General features: G+C 39.5%; 1 protein-coding gene and 1 long non-coding RNA gene across 7 annotated transcripts in view; one reads left to right on the forward strand and one right to left on the reverse strand.

Annotated features, from left to right (window-relative positions):
- LOC111322656 (uncharacterized) overlaps positions 1 to 16,888 on the reverse strand; it is a 19,270-nt gene continuing 2,382 nt past the window's right edge. For 3 of the 6 annotated variants that reach the window (XM_088738146.1, XM_088738147.1, XM_088738148.1), the window contains 19 exons: positions 12,340 to 12,387; positions 11,323 to 11,433; positions 9,447 to 10,270; positions 9,002 to 9,170; positions 8,152 to 8,880; positions 7,691 to 7,929; positions 7,047 to 7,197; positions 6,785 to 6,837; positions 6,437 to 6,476; positions 5,969 to 6,025; positions 5,346 to 5,405; positions 4,549 to 4,592; positions 4,312 to 4,380; positions 3,822 to 3,962; positions 3,399 to 3,578; positions 3,046 to 3,155; positions 2,681 to 2,834; positions 2,314 to 2,459; positions 1 to 2,079 (listed from right to left, as the gene is read on the reverse strand). In XM_088738146.1, the coding sequence (XP_088594272.1) occupies positions 1,008 to 2,079; positions 2,314 to 2,459; positions 2,681 to 2,834; positions 3,046 to 3,155; positions 3,399 to 3,578; positions 3,822 to 3,962; positions 4,312 to 4,380; positions 4,549 to 4,592; positions 5,346 to 5,405; positions 5,969 to 6,025; positions 6,437 to 6,476; positions 6,785 to 6,837; positions 7,047 to 7,197; positions 7,691 to 7,929; positions 8,152 to 8,880; positions 9,002 to 9,170; positions 9,447 to 10,270; positions 11,323 to 11,433; positions 12,340 to 12,387 (4,397 nt within the window). In that variant the 3' untranslated portion in view covers positions 1 to 1,007. Of the gene's footprint in view, positions 2,080 to 2,313; positions 2,460 to 2,680; positions 2,835 to 3,045; positions 3,156 to 3,398; positions 3,579 to 3,821; positions 3,963 to 4,311; positions 4,381 to 4,548; positions 4,593 to 5,345; positions 5,406 to 5,968; positions 6,026 to 6,436; positions 6,477 to 6,784; positions 6,838 to 7,046; positions 7,198 to 7,690; positions 7,930 to 8,151; positions 8,881 to 9,001; positions 9,171 to 9,446; positions 10,271 to 11,322; positions 11,434 to 12,339; positions 12,388 to 12,524; positions 12,699 to 13,855; positions 13,992 to 14,100; positions 14,254 to 16,888 lie in introns of those variants that run through there. The other 3 variants (XM_088738149.1, XM_088738150.1, XM_088738145.1) reach the window with 3 other exon arrangements.
- Positions 15,461 to 16,888, forward strand: part of LOC148719748 (uncharacterized) — a 9,608-nt gene continuing 8,180 nt past the window's right edge. Inside the window, exon 1 of the long non-coding RNA XR_015993079.1 lies at positions 15,461 to 15,810. This is a non-coding gene — a long non-coding RNA (uncharacterized LOC148719748). The remainder of the gene's footprint in view (positions 15,811 to 16,888) is intronic.

Raw genomic sequence — 16,888 nt, forward strand, 5'->3', positions numbered from 1 at the left:
TGCATTTTTCTGTGTTCTTTATTGAAACTGCAGTCAATCCCAAGTACAATAATTATAGTAAATGTAAGTAGAAGCCTACACTCAGCATTGTGTTACTTTCATTGTATGTATTGTCCAAAATTGGTCATGCTTACGAACCAAATCAAGCTCCCAATGGCTTCTAGTGTAGATTACATCATTTCCCGAATGTCGCAGCCCTTTTGCAAAGTTTTTTCCTCGTGTACTGGTACACAAAATGCTAAAAGTATTCATATGAAATGGTTCCCTAGAGTTAACCTACCAACTTCAGAACTCAATTCCACTTCGTTATGTAAAAAAAAATCATGACTGAATCTATCAGGCCATTATGGGAGATGATGCTAAGGGCTTTTTTTGAGTTACTGAAATCCTCAGGTTACATATGCATCCTTTGTTGTGAAATTGAGACCTCGACAACAGAGTTGGCCATTAACCCCCAACTTGAAAAGGAAGAATTCAGGACTATTGCATACTAGTTATCTCAGGAACAACATTGAAAACACAAACAATATTTAAAATTATCTAACTGTAATCATATATTAGCTCTTCTAAAAGAAACTCAATTGGACACCAGACACCAAAAAGCAGCTCAATTTCGTAAGCCACACGTGTATGCATTGTGGACCTATTTTTTAAAGACGCTAATGAAAATAAGGAAATATTTCCATTCGTGTCATTTGTCCTCCGTGAACCGAGTTACACTTGTGTAAAGAAAATAATTATTGATCGCACCCAGCTTCATTTCTATAGAAGTGGTTGTATAATCCACTTTTTAATTAAATATGGCGTCACAAATTCTCTTCAAACTTCAACCATTCCGTTAGAAGGAATAAACTATGTAGTGATCGGTGCAAATGCTAAAATTACATCTTGTAGTGAAAATTATTTGACTATAGTAGCTTTAAATGGTATTACTTTACAGAATGTAATAGATCCTTTAAGATTTTATGAATTTTAAGATCAAAACGGAAATTTTTTCTCTCGATAATTCAAAATGTTTCATAAAATTCATAGATCTCTAACTCGGGATCTTTTCGCCCGAAGGGATAAATGCCAATACGTCCATTTACCGTGGAAGAATTCTCGTCGCTAATTTTATTCCAAGAACGTTCGCAGATATGATGGGAATTTTCCCTCGTTTTCTTTTCTTCATGAATGGTTTCCACGATAGCGGATTGTTCGGCCACCATGTGTGTTTGTGAAATTGCATGTTTGGTGACGCTGTTTCCCTGCACGTTTGCATACAAGTCATCATTCGGTGAGACCAGTTGGTCTCCATGTTCTTGCGCATTTTCAGCCCTCTTGACTTTGGAATGCCCTGCTCTGTATCTTTCTTTTGTGGGATTCAAACAAACCACAGCAGCTTTCTCTTTACGTTTAGAGCTCGTTTCTTTAGGGATTGCTTCCATGTTTTGATATAAGGAAGTGTGTTGTTGATTTACTCGAGGCCCCAGATTGACATATTGCAAATCAGGTGGATCCTCCAATAGGGAAGCCTTGCCGTCAGTTAAATGGATTGCACTGCTGTCATTTACTTCAGAATTTTGCTTAACCTTTTTAACTTGCTGATAAAAATATCCTGTACTGGTGAGAAATCCTTTCTGGCTTTCCACGGAATCGGTTACACTAGTGTCGCTGTCCTCGTTGCTCTTAATAGAGCTCAGATCTACAGGACATAAGTAACCAGCATTGTCGTTGTTGGGTGCTTTTTGTGGCTCAGGGACTGATACAAGCTGTGGAGTTTCTTCCACTGTAAGACAGCTAATAAAGGCTGATGGGTATTGTGAGATATCATTCGTGACTGGCATTTCTGAGGTTCCGTCTGCTTTTGAGTAGTCATCTTTGCCACCAGCCAGACCAGAAGTATTGCAAACGTACTTGTATTCGTGCTCGGAGAAGAAGTCAGGTGAGCACATCTTATCTATGACATCGTCAGAGGGGTGTTGCTCTAAACTTGTTACATGGAAAGCATCTTCCGGTTGACAGACGGACAAATCTGGCCATTCACTTTTGTCATGATTTTTCAGCCATAATTTCATAATCCAGGACTTCATTGGCTCCCTAATGTAAAGTAAGTTATCGAATTGATCATTTCTAGGACTGATATCACTTAATTTCTGAATGCATCAAATGTATTATTTTCTATAAGAAATGGCAATTTCTCATAACAATGCCGGTGAAAATAGTAATTACGAAAATGCGCATCGGTCGTCTTTTTTTAAACAAAATATTGGACGAAATAAGATAATGTAACTCCCAAACAAGAGAGTTACTAGAATACATGTAGAACAATACCTGCTGGTAAGGCAGTCAAAGATGGCCAAAAAGGGAGGTCGCTGCTGTGGGAAATATGCCCAACACTGATGCATTATGATATACACCCATTCGGGACAGTCGTCTGGTTTAGCTAGCGGTCCATTGTCCCTTATGTGAGGCAATATCTGTAACAGATTTTAAATGTTTAAATCATACTTGTAATTTACAAAAAGTCAGCTAAAAGGAGTTTTTTGCCTGTAAACTTATAGTTGTTGGCCCACTTCTAGCCCCGTTTTTTTCTAATTTTTTGTTTCCTGTTAGTTCTTTGTTGACCTGAACGTCCCACAGCATTTTGCGATACGCCTTTAGTATTTGTCATGTCATAAATTGGAAACAACGAGTTTACCTCTTGATCGTCCAGATCAAAGAAAGGTCGCGAGGAGTCTCGTCCATCTAGTCCAGTTGCGAATGACGTATAAAGCTCCCATGCTAGAATCCCAAATGACCAGACATCACTTGCATGCGTGTAGCGTCCATCCAGGATAACCTCTGGTGCACTCCTTCCAGAAAGAAAACGTCGTTATAAATGTCTTAATAGACTGAGAATGTAGTTTTCAAAACAAGTCAAATGTCAAATATCGTACCATGTGGTATCTGGTCTAGTACAGTTTAACCCTAAATGGGCACCTAAGCTCGCCATTCCTGAATCAGTTTCACTTACAGCGTGCTCCTGCCCCCCAGAAGTGTAATATTCAAATCAAGATTCCTTACCAACGTGTTGAGTCCGGAGGCATGGCAGCCTGCACCACGCATGAAGTGCTCGTAACCTCGTATTCACTTACAGAAAGAGGCTTCGAACGACCCAGACGCCCAACCTTAATCTGTAAAAATCAAATGTAAAATTTCAAGCACCCACTTCTGCCCTTGAACAAAGTTTCGCTTTCTTGCATGTAATCATTCGTTAGTGATAATCAACTTTTAAGTTTACTCCTCTGGAAACGGGGGAGGAGAAGGGCATTTTTCCATGCACTCTTTGTGTTCACTGAAGTGTGCTAACACACGGTGGAGATACAGAAGAAGAGAGAGAGGCAATTGTCACTCCTTATAATCTGCAATATAAATACCTTGTTGGGCGATACGACATTAACATAAGTAGCACGGAGGTCTCTGTGTACAATATGCTTCATATGGAGATAATGCATAGCAGACGCCACTTGAGACAGGAACGTTACTATATCACCAATCTGACATCGCTTTTCAAGAACATAGTTGTTCAAATTACCGAGAGGAGCCTCTTCGGAGATCTAGTAAGAAAAAAAAAATTCCCCGGCTTTAATCTGCTCACTTAGAATTGTCAGTTTTTCTTCATATATGATGTACTATCCACCACTAAAAGTAAGACAAAGGCAACCTGTTTCAGTGCTTCCAAAGTACACTCTGAATGAAACTATTTGAGCGTTGTCCGAACAGAAATGTCAAAAAAAAGTTTTGCACAGTATTTCTAGAGCTATAGTGATGCAGGCGTGGACAAATTCAACGGTACTTACGACATCTGCCATTGGAAAGCGTGAATCCAAACCGTCTATTCTCCATATGGTAACAAGATTTGAATGTTTGAGGGCGAGGAGACCTCTAAGGTGATGATCATCTGTCCTTTTGATCTTCTCGCTGACTGTAGAGTCTGAAGTCTGAAATCATACAATCACAGGAGTAACATTGTGTGCATAGAGAAAATTATGTATAAAATGAATGGTTACAGTTATGCAGTGTTGTACAGACGGAAGGACGAATATTTATAAGAAATAAGGAGAAATTACTCTCAAAAGAGGTTTCCAGAGATTGCTGAGATAATTTTTAATACAACGGTTATCTTCCGATTCTTCACACTAAAATTGTTATGAGTACTAGGCTAACTCTCGAGGTCTCGTATGCTTTTGATTGCCTTACAATGTTAATGACCCGACACCTTGAAAAAAAGCGTTAAGTTATAAGGCGACGTTATTTTGTGCTTCTCGTTGATCATGAAAGTTTACTTACCCGACCCAGTTGCCTTTTTCTCGGGAGGTCATCTGGGTCCAAAAATGTATCACAGTCTGAAAGTTTTTTCTGAAAAGAGGAAATAAAATGTGGGTTGAAAACACCATCGAGCATAAGCTATATAACCTACCTTAATACCTGGACCATTTAAAGACCAAAGATAGAATCATTGAGGCACTAAACAAAATATTATATAAGAAGTAGCCCTTTGCTATGGCCCAATTAAATCGGTTTTACCTCCGCTCTCTCTTTATCTGACAAGTTGTGCACGTAGTAAAGACCTGAGGTGGAAACATTAAGAGATAAGTATTTAGTTGTAAGCTCCTCTGCTATCTATTTCAGGAAGTTTGGAATGCCGGACAACAACGACTTTGATCATGGGATGCCATAAATCTTAAACATAAGAGGCCTATTATTCAAACGAAGTTTATACAGCGTTATGAAAGTCACCGTCTAACCCATGTTTAAACTGTGGAAACCAATTATTTAAACTCTGATTGTCCACAACCTTGTTCAAACCATGTTTAACCACCGCTTAAGTTAAAGAACAGTAGCGACTAAGGCCTACCCGGAGGTTGGTGTTCTCAATTTCCTTTCTCACTTTTGCCTTTTTCGTCAATCTCTTATTGTCATATGCTTTACTTTCTATACCTGCGAATAACCCTCGCGATTCCACCGGCAAAAGGTTCTCTTCTCCCCTAAAATTTGCTGTTTGGCCGGATTTTGAGGCCATTTTGGGTAAAACCTTCAAAATGTACATGCAAATCACTCAAAAGACCGTGCATTACCCCGCCCTTAACTGCAAAAAAACATGGATCAGCTACGTGTTAATAAGTAATTTAAACATGTTTTAACCGTTGTCTATCGAAACAACCTTTAAGCCCCGTGTTTGCCTTAAACATTGTATAACTTAGACTCCGTTTAAATAACTGGCCCACTTAGTGAGTTGGATGAATACACTTAGTCCGTCAGTCAGTCAGAAAGTCGATCAGTCAAAGGTATTGTTGCAAACCAGCACCATAAGTAAACTTTACCATTTGACACAGTAGGGTCTCCCTTGACAGGCAAGGTAGCACATTCTTCGTAAACGGCATCTAAGGAAGAAAAATTACCACTCAGTCGTGAGTCGAAATAATTTCAGAGGAAGAATGATCATTTATGATAATACGATCTTTTAGTCACAAAAACAATCTCAGATGGGTGACCCAAAAAAAAAGTAATCTTCAGTCAGTTGGTCTGTCAGTTGGTCTATCGGTAAGCCAACAGTGTGTCATTTGGTCGATCGGTCGGTATGTCTGTAAGTCAGTCTGTCTGTCAGTTGGTCGATCAGTCAGTATGTCAGTAAGTCAGTCTGTCTGTCAGTTGGTCGATCAGTCGGTATGTCAGTAAGTCAGTCTGTCTGTCAGTTGGTCGATCAGTCGGTATGTCAGTAAGTCAGTCTGTCTGTCAGTTGGTCGATCAGTCGGTATGTCGGTAAGTCAGTCAGTAAGTCGGTCAGTCGGTCGGTCCCGTGGGTCTGTGGTTTGCCAGTAAGCTGGTCGGTCAGTCTGTCAGTCGGTAGGTCTGAGAGTTGATCAGTCGGTTAGTCAGCTGAAAATGATCAATTGTTAATTATAATGAGGGCGTTACATATAAACATTATAAGAGAATTTACCACCTGGCATAGCAATGCTTTCCTCAATGGACTGGGATGTACATTCGTCATAAACGGCGTCTAGGAAAACAAAATTGTGAAGTGAGAGAGGGGAATTCATTTATAGTTATAATTCAGGTTGTACTCGAAACTTGTTTCTGCCAGGTGTATTGTATTCAAGATGACTTGAGGTGTAAGTCGCAGTCAACGCATCTGATGGTACAGCCCTTTCCATTTCAGTATGGACTGAACAGAATTCACCGACAAAAAGGTGAAATATTAGCAGTTATTACTCCACAAGATAAGAACCCTCCCCCCCTTCGAAAAAAAAATAGGAAATGATTGTAAGAAATACTTAAAAAATCATGGGAATGAAAGAGATGAAGAAAAATGTGGCTCCGTCGTATTTCACCCAGTTCAACATCCATTTTTAAGACGAAAAATTTAGAACAATGAGATGAATGTTTTGTTTACAAAATAATAAACGCGTACCTGAATAAGAGCAGTAAATATCTTCAATACTTCTTGCAGGCTGCAGATTTATGAAAAACAAGACTTCATCCACAACAAATGCTTCAATCCCAATAATCCACCCTGGTATGGATGCTTGAGGGAAGTTGTTTGGTATATTTAACATCAAGTGTTTCCAAGGATGAAATTTTCAATTCCGTGTGATATTTTTGAGATAAACGAAACGTGGTGGTGAAAAACTGGTAGAATAAATTTGTGATTGGTTTCATTTGGTTAATGACTTAGAAATTTTCTATTTTGACAAATTGTTTCTTTACCAAAAAAAGGCAATATACACTCCATGTCAAATTAAAAAAATGACCCACTTACAAAGATTCCATTCGTTGTGAGGGGTGGTGGGTCAGACCGTACTTGCTCTTCGTCTGAAAGAAAAAAACTTTTGACTTTTACTATCACTTTCAAATTGAATTACTATTTATTGGCATCACGGGTTCATTTGTCATTTTGTTATTGAATGCTTAAGCTTGATGGCTATCATCGCCGCCCTTTTTCATCAAAAAACTGTGGTCTTCAGGACTATTCATTATACAATCGCTGTGTGTAGATTAAAACAATTATCATGTGTAATCACCTGCATTTTCAATCATCCCACAAAGCCTGTCTTTGACCTCAAGTAATTTGGGTCTGCTGCTTCGATGGAACTGGAAGCAGTGCTGCATCAGGTTGTATTCCTTTTCTTCAAAGCACGATTCAGAGGGCAGGATCTCTCTACCATTCTTTACCTTTAAAACGTATAGCTAGAGTCTTGAGATAAGGTTGCTGATTAATTTTTCCATCAATGTAGATTAAACATTATCATATGATCCGTAAGGCCTCGCGTGTGCAAACTCATCATGAGAAAACTGCAGTGCACTCACGCGGCTCTTTCGCACGATCCGAGAATGTGGTTGAAACTGGACTTCAACTTAAGATAAACAAAGAATAAAAAGCTCAAAAAGGAGTTAAGCCTCTCGATGAATTATAAGTTTCTTGTTCAAGCGTTTTTGTTAGCGAGTACTCCCAAGTTTGGTCGGGCTGGAAGGGAAAATATTTAGCTCTCGGTCATGATGCACGTGAGTCAGGCCCTCTCGCTCAGTCTACAAGTACAGAATATTTCGAAGTTGTCAACCGTCAACTGAGACAGTTTTAACGACACCGCTTTCTTTCTAATTATGGGAAAATATTAAGCTATTGAGCAGAATTGCGAGATATATGGAAACTAATGGCATTACTTACTCGTGAGCACAACTCTTCATTGTCCGAGATGAGTCTGTAGGGAAGACACCCGTAGGTCAGCACCTCATACATTACGACCCCAAGTGCCCACACATCGGAGGCTGAAGAAAAACGGCATTCCGAGAGAACCTCTGGTGCCTTCCATCTTAGTGGAAGCTCCTCCTCACTGATCGAGTTGACAAAATCTGGGAAACCGTCGCCTGCCGAGCAATAACTGTACAGCGAATTGGAATATTCAACTGCGAATAAAGAAATTCGATTATGTAATTCAATATCGAAAAATGAATCAAGTGATTACCAGTGGTTATAGTCATATGACAGACTGAAAAGGGACTGTTCGACTAAATATATTAACGAACGATGAATTTAAAGAAAGGAAGGAAGAAAGCAATGATGGAAGCGATACGGTCGTTAGTTGGTCAGTTAGTCAGTCAATTAATCAAGCTTCAATCATGTCTTACCCTGGCTGGTAACCTGCCGAAGGTGTTGCATGCCACTCAATTTACAGATATAATTGTCTCCGACGAGAACATTTTCCGCCATTACAGCGCGATGAACCAAACCTTTTCCTTCTAAAAAGAGGAGAGCGTCAGTGATATCTAACAGCATCTTAATGAGCTGGACTGGTTGAAGAGGAGGATTTCTCCCACGCGACCTCCGAAGAAACTGCAACAGGTCCCCTGATTTTTCAAATGCGGTAATGAGGTGGTATGGCAAGGTTTTAGTGTTGAATGCCAACAAAACAGGGAAGTTTCGATGCTGTTCTGTTTTTAATTGTCGCAGGTTTTCGACCTCTCGTTTTAGACTCTCTTTACCTGGAATGTTAGAGTTCTCTTCTACGAGATGCTGCTTTTTCACCAAGAGGACTTTAACGGCCACTTTCCTTCTCTGGAACATGCCATGATTCACGAAGCAGGTTGGGCTTTTACTTATGGTTGTATCGTTGATTTCTAGTGTCGAAGTCCTATACTTCCAAGAAAGGTGTTTGGTGTGCTGCATTGTGTCCAGTTCTACCTCCCGATTTTTGTTCTTAATCAAAGCTCGAGTCAGGAACGTCCTGGTTTCTATATCGGGACAGAACAGCACTTTCTCGGATTGGCTTTGAACGATGGCCTTGCACTCTGGAGTCTTTTGTACTTTGGAATCTTTTAGAAGATACACCAAGCTGCTACCTGCCTCTGTCCTAATTTCTGTTTTAGGAAAATAACACATATGTGTTTTTTATCCTAGAGTAAGATAGCATCGAGAGATTTGGCTTGCAAAAACTTAAACATAAAGAACATTTCTTGTTATCGATAATTTCTGTTTTACCTTTTGTCTCGTTCTTCATTGAAATGTCTGAAAATATTGTAGCTGCCAGCATACAAAACCTCCAGTCCTTTCCACCATTTCCATCAAGGTACTTTTCTACGAGAAGTCTGAGCAGCTTCATAGCTCGTCGCTCGGTCTCCATTCGTGGAATTGGACGTTCACTGTGCACCTATACAAAAAGGCAAATGCAATTTGTAGCATGAAACATGTTTCAACATGTGCCTTGCCTTATTTTTTAAAATTAGAAGGGAACCTAATCTACAGAACCCACTGTAGCTCCGTTCTAAGTTGAAATTTTAATTTTTTAAGTTTGATGATGATAATTTTCTATAACTCACGCCTTCTTTTGGAATTATGAATAGGCTTTCCAATGGAGCGAAATCGTAATTTAGGTTTCTATTTCTTAGTTTCGAGGTCAGTCTTCTATCATTCTTTTAGCTTTTACCTTTCCTTGGAGATAAAGAGCCATGTAGTGTAGATCGATCCGCCAGTCGCCATTCTTCTTATGATCAAGCTGACGAAGAGACCTCAAATCATTGACTTCGATTTCTTGGTTTTTGCAGAACTCACGACATTCCTCCAGAAGGTCTTGCAACTTGTCATTGGGCTTTAAAAGATGGTTGATTGCTTTGATGATAAACTCTGTTGAATATCGGAGACCATCCTTTTTTCTAATGCATAGCTGCAAACTAAATGTCTTAAGCTCATCCTTTACCTTTTTCAAATCTTGTTCCAAACAACCGATGAACGAATCACCTTGCAGAGCTTGATGCGTGACTAGCAAGGATATAATACGGCTGTACACACACAGTTTGAGCTCTTTCATTTCTCTACCTGAATCGACCCTGCCTCTTCTGAACAATCCCTCGGCGGAGAGAATTGACGATCTCACAATTGCTTCCACAACCAGTAAATTGTTGCAGCAGCTGTCAAAGTTGTCCTTACAGATCAGGTGAAGAAGCAAATTAAGTGCCTGGCTTACGGCTTTGCCACATTTTGCACTGCAAGAAATTTTGGCGAGGTTTGCGTATACTTCCTCGTTAGAGGAGGGACATTTACCCCACGTTTCTTCTAGAAACGGAAGGATGCTATGGAGAAGGAAGTCTTCTTTAGCGTCTTTGAATGGACCAGCGTTGTCATCCATGTCTTGGATGAATTTTTCTGGGTTCTCAAAGTAATCTTCGTTTGCCCACTTAGACGTAGAATTCACTTCTTCACTTCCGGAATTGTCTGGAAATTGTCCCGTCTCAGTAGAAACTTGATCATCACCTGAAAAATAGTCAAAATTGTGAAATTCATGCCAGGATTCTCCAAACGAATTTTGGAAACGTCTTCCATTGTTCTGTGACAAAATTTTAATTTTTGCCTTCTATTTTCCCTTTTTCCACACTGGAATCTAGCGATAGTTTGTTACTAATCGTTCCAGTTTGCATCACGTATTAAAATATTATGATATTGTACCATTTCATCATTTTTTGACTCCTGTCACCCAACTGGAAAGCGTCTTAGTACCTAAATCTTTATCGTTTTGTTGCTTCGCGCTCCTAAATTTACGCTAATCGAATTCATCGTATAATTTTATGCAAGCAACGAAAAACAAATTGTTGCTGCTTGTTTGTGTACGAATTACCATTGTTGCTCTTTGCTAGTCTCCCGGGGGGTACTCCCTTAATGGGGACGTGCGGCCAGCCAGGGTATGTTTTTCGAGATTTTTGTGTTAAACAGGGTATCGATTTATCAATTTTTGTCTTAAACAGGATATCTTTTCTTGGAAGATAAAGGGCAAAATTTTTACAAGCTCTCATATTAATTAATATTGAATTCCGTTGATTTTGGCATTGATACCAGGCACATTAAATGTCTTAAACAGGGTTTCAAAAATCAGAATTCTGTCTTAAACAGGGTAGGAAAATCAGCGATATTTGTCTTAAACAGGGTCAGGGTATGAGGGGCCGCGCCGCACCTCCCCACCCAGGAATATATGGAGTACCCCCCGGGGCTAGTCTTTTCTTTTGTGTTCCGACAAGTGCCTTTTAATCCCTCGAACGGAAACGAACTGAGTGGTAATGACGAAAACGTGAGCAAAAAAACAAGAACTTTTTGCGTGATATGGCCTTTCCTTCTTCCTCTTAACCTACCAGTCTCAAAGTATCGTTAGTAAAAGCAGCATGCGGGGATGCGATGAGAAAGGCTTAGAGAAGATTTAATTGATAGTTGTCTTCGATATTTCAGCAATATTTTGATACAAAATGTTCTTATAGGATGGGCATCGACACCATAAAGTGGACTTGATTATTTTATCAATTATTTTGTCTGATTACCTTTGATCCTCGCTTTTGCGTGGGGCCCAACAACAACAGCGCCATTGACATGTTCGACGTATATTTTATATGGGCTTTTTTTCCTGAAGGGTCTGCTGCCGGATTGTTCCTCTACAGTGTAAGCATAGTACTTTAGTATTTGGAATGAGATCAATAGCGATCAAGATAAAGTATCAAACATTTTTCTCGTAGACTTTCACTCATGACCTTTTTAATTACAATATTAAAAAGGAACACATTGTTTAAGATAATATACCACCCTATGTCTCATCTTTATGCCCTATGGTCCAACTCAAGTTATTTTGGAAGTTCCCTTAAAGCTTTAGGTAAACAGCGTTCACATAGCAAAGTCTACTGTCTTCCAGCGAAGGACGTTACGTTTGGGAGTCCCCAATAACTTTCGTAGACATGACTGACGGTTCCGAAATTTCTAACATTTTTTTGCCTGCTTTCGCCTGACGCCCTTTCGGGTAAAAACTCCGGCTGACGCTTCTTCAGCTTGAATGAAAGGAAATTAAGAAGCCCCAACGTAAACGGAGCTTTCTCTCGCGGGACAAGTCCATTTGATGCTTCTTCAGTTCGAATGAAACGAAATTGAGAGGACCCGACGTGAACGCAACCTCCTCTCATATAACAACAAAAATAAATTTGAGTTGACATTCAGAAACAAAAATGAAATTGAAAAAGAAAAAGGCTACAGTGCGAGAACCAAATGCTGAAAATTTCAAGTCAATGCAAACATATTAGAAGAGAACTGTTGATCTGAAATGATTGATTTTTACCAACGTCTGTTTAACTAGGGGTACTTCTCGAGCCATAGAAATGTTTCTCGTGTTTTTCAAAGATTTAGCTAAATATTGACCTAACTAAATGAAACTTCGAGGAGCGGGTTTGAACTGTCTTTTGCGATGAAAATTTTTAGTGGTTACAATTTCCAACTGCAATTTTTGAGGTGGTTCTATTATGAAAAAAAAAAACAAAACAAAACAAAACAAAAAACAAAAAAAAACTACTCACCCGAAATTTGTGAGGAAGCATCCGTACTCATATCACTAAAACTCGAACCTAGGTAAAAAAGGCAAACAAGATATTTAGTATTTCGAATTTTTAGCGGACACCGTTGCAGCGGAAAGATTCTTATTGTAATTCAACTGCGTCTCGTAATCTTATCGTTACTAAGTTTACTAAGCCACTATCCTCACCTATTGAGTTCATTTGATCCTCTTTTAACACGTCGGGATTGGTAAACACATAAAAATATTTATAACACATAACCACCCAAGCAAAACATTTCCTTCAGCAGAACTGCTAAAGTATGCTCCCATTTGTTAGTAGCTTGTTTTTACTTTCGACTTCGTGACCCTAAGGGTAGACCCTATTGTGCAACCGAAAATAATTTGTCAGTGGAGCTTGAGAGCGGAAGTCCTAACATGAAGGCTTTTTTCCGTTTTCTTTTTTAACTTGAGCACATAACATAACTTCCCTATTTCAGCTCCTGAAAACAGTCAATTTTGACATAACAACAAAATTCGCTCTTTCACAGTTAACAGTTGAGTTCCATTAGATAAACCCGCGCGTCATTATTTAAATAAAAACAGCTTTCGCTTTGAATATTAATGTAACGCATGAGCTGCTCTAACCAATATTAATTACTACAAGGAATCGAAATAGAGTGAAATACTACATAAGATAAACGCAAGATACCACGAATGAAATCTCTTCCTTAATGAACTTAACTTGAAACTTAAACAGATCTAGCTTACACATTATCAAAATATACATCTTTTGCCGCAGCCGAATCGAGACAATTAATCGTGACATCGTGTCTTTACCGGCAGCATTTTGAAAAAAACTTTGCGGAATGACAGCTCTGATTGCAAAATGGTTTGCCATCTGTGGGAACTGGTGATTAACTATCGATTAATTGCAAGGGGCTACTGTTAGAAGTCATGTGGCAACTTTCTCCCCCTCCGACTTCGATAAAATTGCCTAATGTCGTATTTGCTATTATAATTAGCCTTACATATATCAAGAGTCTTAGTATGAGTTGAAGCTTTGCATGACCCACTAAGCAGCTTACTATAGGTGACAACACCAAGCCAATATGAGGTTTGTTTGTAAACGGGAAATGATTCGCTATTAGAAAAACTAGACGAGGCGGTCTAATGTAAAATCAATCAACGGTTGAAGAGTAATGGGAAACGCTGCTCTTTTGTGCAGCCATTGCACTCCTTGTTCATTGCCAAGATTTCATTAAGAACCATCGGAATGCTACTCCGGCAGAGCGTCCAGCGAGATTAATACGATACACGTCACACGGAGTCCACTTGAGGCAAAATTTGAGTTAAAGAGACAGTTGGGTTCACTCCATTGTCAGTCCTAAACGGGACCCCAGATGAAAGCCAGTTGGAAACTTAGTATGAAGAAAGTCGGTTGCTCAGAGGAAGTATGGAAAATCTCAGTTTAAGAGTTTTCCAATTGTAGCTAAAAGTTATCAAAGTGGAAAGTACTTGAGATTGGGTTTCCAACTTACCGTCGTCCGAAGACATTGAAAACATTGAAATCTAGACGACGATGTCTGGGATCAACTCCTTTGCGTTCATAGGATTGTTAGACTTTTACGCACTTTCCAAGGTAAAGCCCCCTGACATATGCCTCTGTAAATAGAACTGTGACAAATCGATAAACTATGTGAAATAAAGTTATCACCATTGGTTATTGAAAGATAGATTTGCTTTCTTTCTACGCAAAAATATCACAAAACAATAATCCTCTTACGTGAACAAAATATTTTTGGAGATATTTTAACGGTGGCTGGCCTATGATCATGTATCAGGTATGAGCAAACTCAATTGTCAATCAGCGACATTCTCTGAGGCTTCTTGTCGATTCAGGCCATTTAGGTTTAACTACGTCACTGACGTTGAGTTATTCATAATTGCTGTAGGTCAGGCGATACCTGGATTTCACTTGCGTGACATTGCAGGATCGGCTTTGTAATGGTATATACTTATCAGCGTGCAAGAAAAAAAAATTGGAGAAAACATGGGGGGCTAATTTTATTTTAATATTTTAACCTATGAATGAGCTTAGACATCAAATACTAGAGGACCGTTAATAGCACAAATTTGTGGTATAGATACACGTGGGAAAAAGGCTTAACTGTCAGGTTACATCCACAGGCTTGGCTACGAGACAAGTCGATATCAGTCTTAAAGATGCCCATCTTTGTTCTTAAGGACGAGCACGGCTCTTAATGAGGGGGGCATTGGGATTTTCGGTTTTGTGGTTTTGGCTATTTTTTAGATCGGTTTTTCGGTTTTTGTGCTCAAAAAGTCGGTTTTTCGGTTTTGATGTTCATTGCGGTTTGCGGATTTCCGTTTTTTAGCATTTGGTTTTCGGTTTTCGTGTAAAATACTAACGGGTTTTCAGAGTTTTCTATTTGGGTTTGATCTGAGCGGCAATTACGCGCCTCCACTGATCTCGAATAGCCGCTATACGCAATTCTGAATTTCCATAATTTAACTGGGCTCCATTACCAGCTGCTGAGTCCGCAGAGATCACGCTCGAGATCCTCGAGAGAACAGCTGAAATAAAGCCTATAATTTAAGCAGATACTAGAAGATACGAATGCCAAGTCCATGTCATTCACAAATACTGTAATGAAATTAGTGTAGTTTACTCTATATGCTCCACTTGTCACCGCTGTAACGGATTGATCAGGGTTTTGATAACTGTGATGTGAAAATGTATCGGTTTTGACAGTTTTGCATGCGGTTTTTGCTTTTGATCGACTTTTGTTTCAGTTTTTCGGTTTTGGATGATTTTTATTCTACGGTTTTGCGGTTTCTAATAGGCCCCAATGCCCCCCTCCTTGATATAATCTACGTGACAACCATCCTTCTAACTACTAAAGGTTTCCCTACATTTCAATTCAATTCGAACTGTGCCTTTCCTTTCCTCCTGTTGCTATTTAAGAATAGACAGATATTTAGCTCTTTGATTTAAAGCACTGGGTTTTTTCCCACCGTAAATACTTCAAATATGTGATCTTCAAGTCACAATGGTTATAAAAGCTCTCTAAGCTCCCCCAACCGCCTTAAAATTCGTCCTCGGGAGGACATCTATCACACAGTAATCTCGTGCGTGGGAAATTAACGTCTCCTGCCCCTAACCCTGCAGGAGACGGGACCTCCATTTATTCGTCCCTATCCGAGAAGGCTAGAATATCTAATTATTTCTTGATGTTATAGAAAGGTAGCATATTCTTCTCAATTATTTTAAGACCCTGAATATTGGTCCGGCCGGGGCTCGAACCCTCGACCTCCCGCACAATGGTCAAGCGCTCTATCCATTGAGCTAACCGGGAGGCTAAGATTGTCTGTCACTTCGTGTCAGTCGCTTGGTTTAACTGAGTCGACACTGAAAGACAGGAGCGGCCATGAGGTTGTACTTAGGAGACTCACAACTCTGTGACTATAACGAGTGGTAAGCATGAGCAGTCTTTTAAATGCGAATGATAAATGTGATTTCAGTTTCTCGAGCGTTCTTTGGTAGATTGAATCATCAAATATGGTGAACAAGAATTTCGAAACATTAATACGACAAACTTATTCCGAGTCAGCCTTTAGGTGATTGAGATGATTGTAGATCAATTGTAACGAGACAGTACAGGCATCTCCAAGGATCACGTTGAGCGCCTTACGCCATGGAAGTGTGTCGTGTTGAGCGAAGGGAATCGCATGAAATCGGTGGAAACCCCTGGTGTTATTTGCTGGGAATATCAATCATCTTGAGATAATACAATGAGCACGTTTGAAGGTTTCCGACACGTGCAAGTACATATTCTTGTCGTACCTTTATAGATCTCACCTGAACCAGACCTTTAATCCAATTTAATTCAATATTTCACGAGCTCAGGGAGTACGTTTGTCAAATGTTCGTATCTCAAAGCGTGTATGTAGGCTTTCACTTCTGTTTAAACCCAGTTATGAACAGACGCTAAGGTGTCAATTATTTGTCAAAAGCTGCTTGCCGCAACTATTCGGCGTGACCGCGCTTTTCTTGTGTAGGAGGTAGGGGGTAGGAAAGAAAATTTGCGTCACGTACTGGTGAACAAGTAGTGCGTCTCAAGCGCTCAAGGGTGACTTCAAAATGATCCTTTTCAGATTTTATCACGTAGTTTTGCGAGCATCCACCAACGTTTTTGCGAATTACTGAGTAAATTTATACTCCAGCTGGAGGTCTCTTGTTGGGAACCACAAGAAACGGAAAAGTTTATTTCATCGAGTGTAATCGGGTTCTTTCTGATCGAAGAGTGATAAATTTGCGTCAGAGTTTGTAACTTGCTTTGCTTCTTGTGAATTTTTCCCTAAATAATTATTCAATTAGCTAGTTCTCTGAAGCATAACCCCCTCCTTCAATTATAAGTCACTGTGTCATTCAAAAACTATCAGCCATCACAATAGTAAAACGTGTTTTCTCACGCTAATGTCGATCTCATTTGCAAAACTGTTTCAGGATGTATTGAACACCGAAAAAATTAAAGACAACCAAGGGAATTCGC

This window comes from Stylophora pistillata, chromosome 11, assembly GCF_964205215.1.
Source record: "Stylophora pistillata chromosome 11, jaStyPist1.2, whole genome shotgun sequence".
In the NCBI taxonomy this organism is placed as follows: domain Eukaryota; kingdom Metazoa; phylum Cnidaria; class Anthozoa; order Scleractinia; family Pocilloporidae; genus Stylophora; species Stylophora pistillata.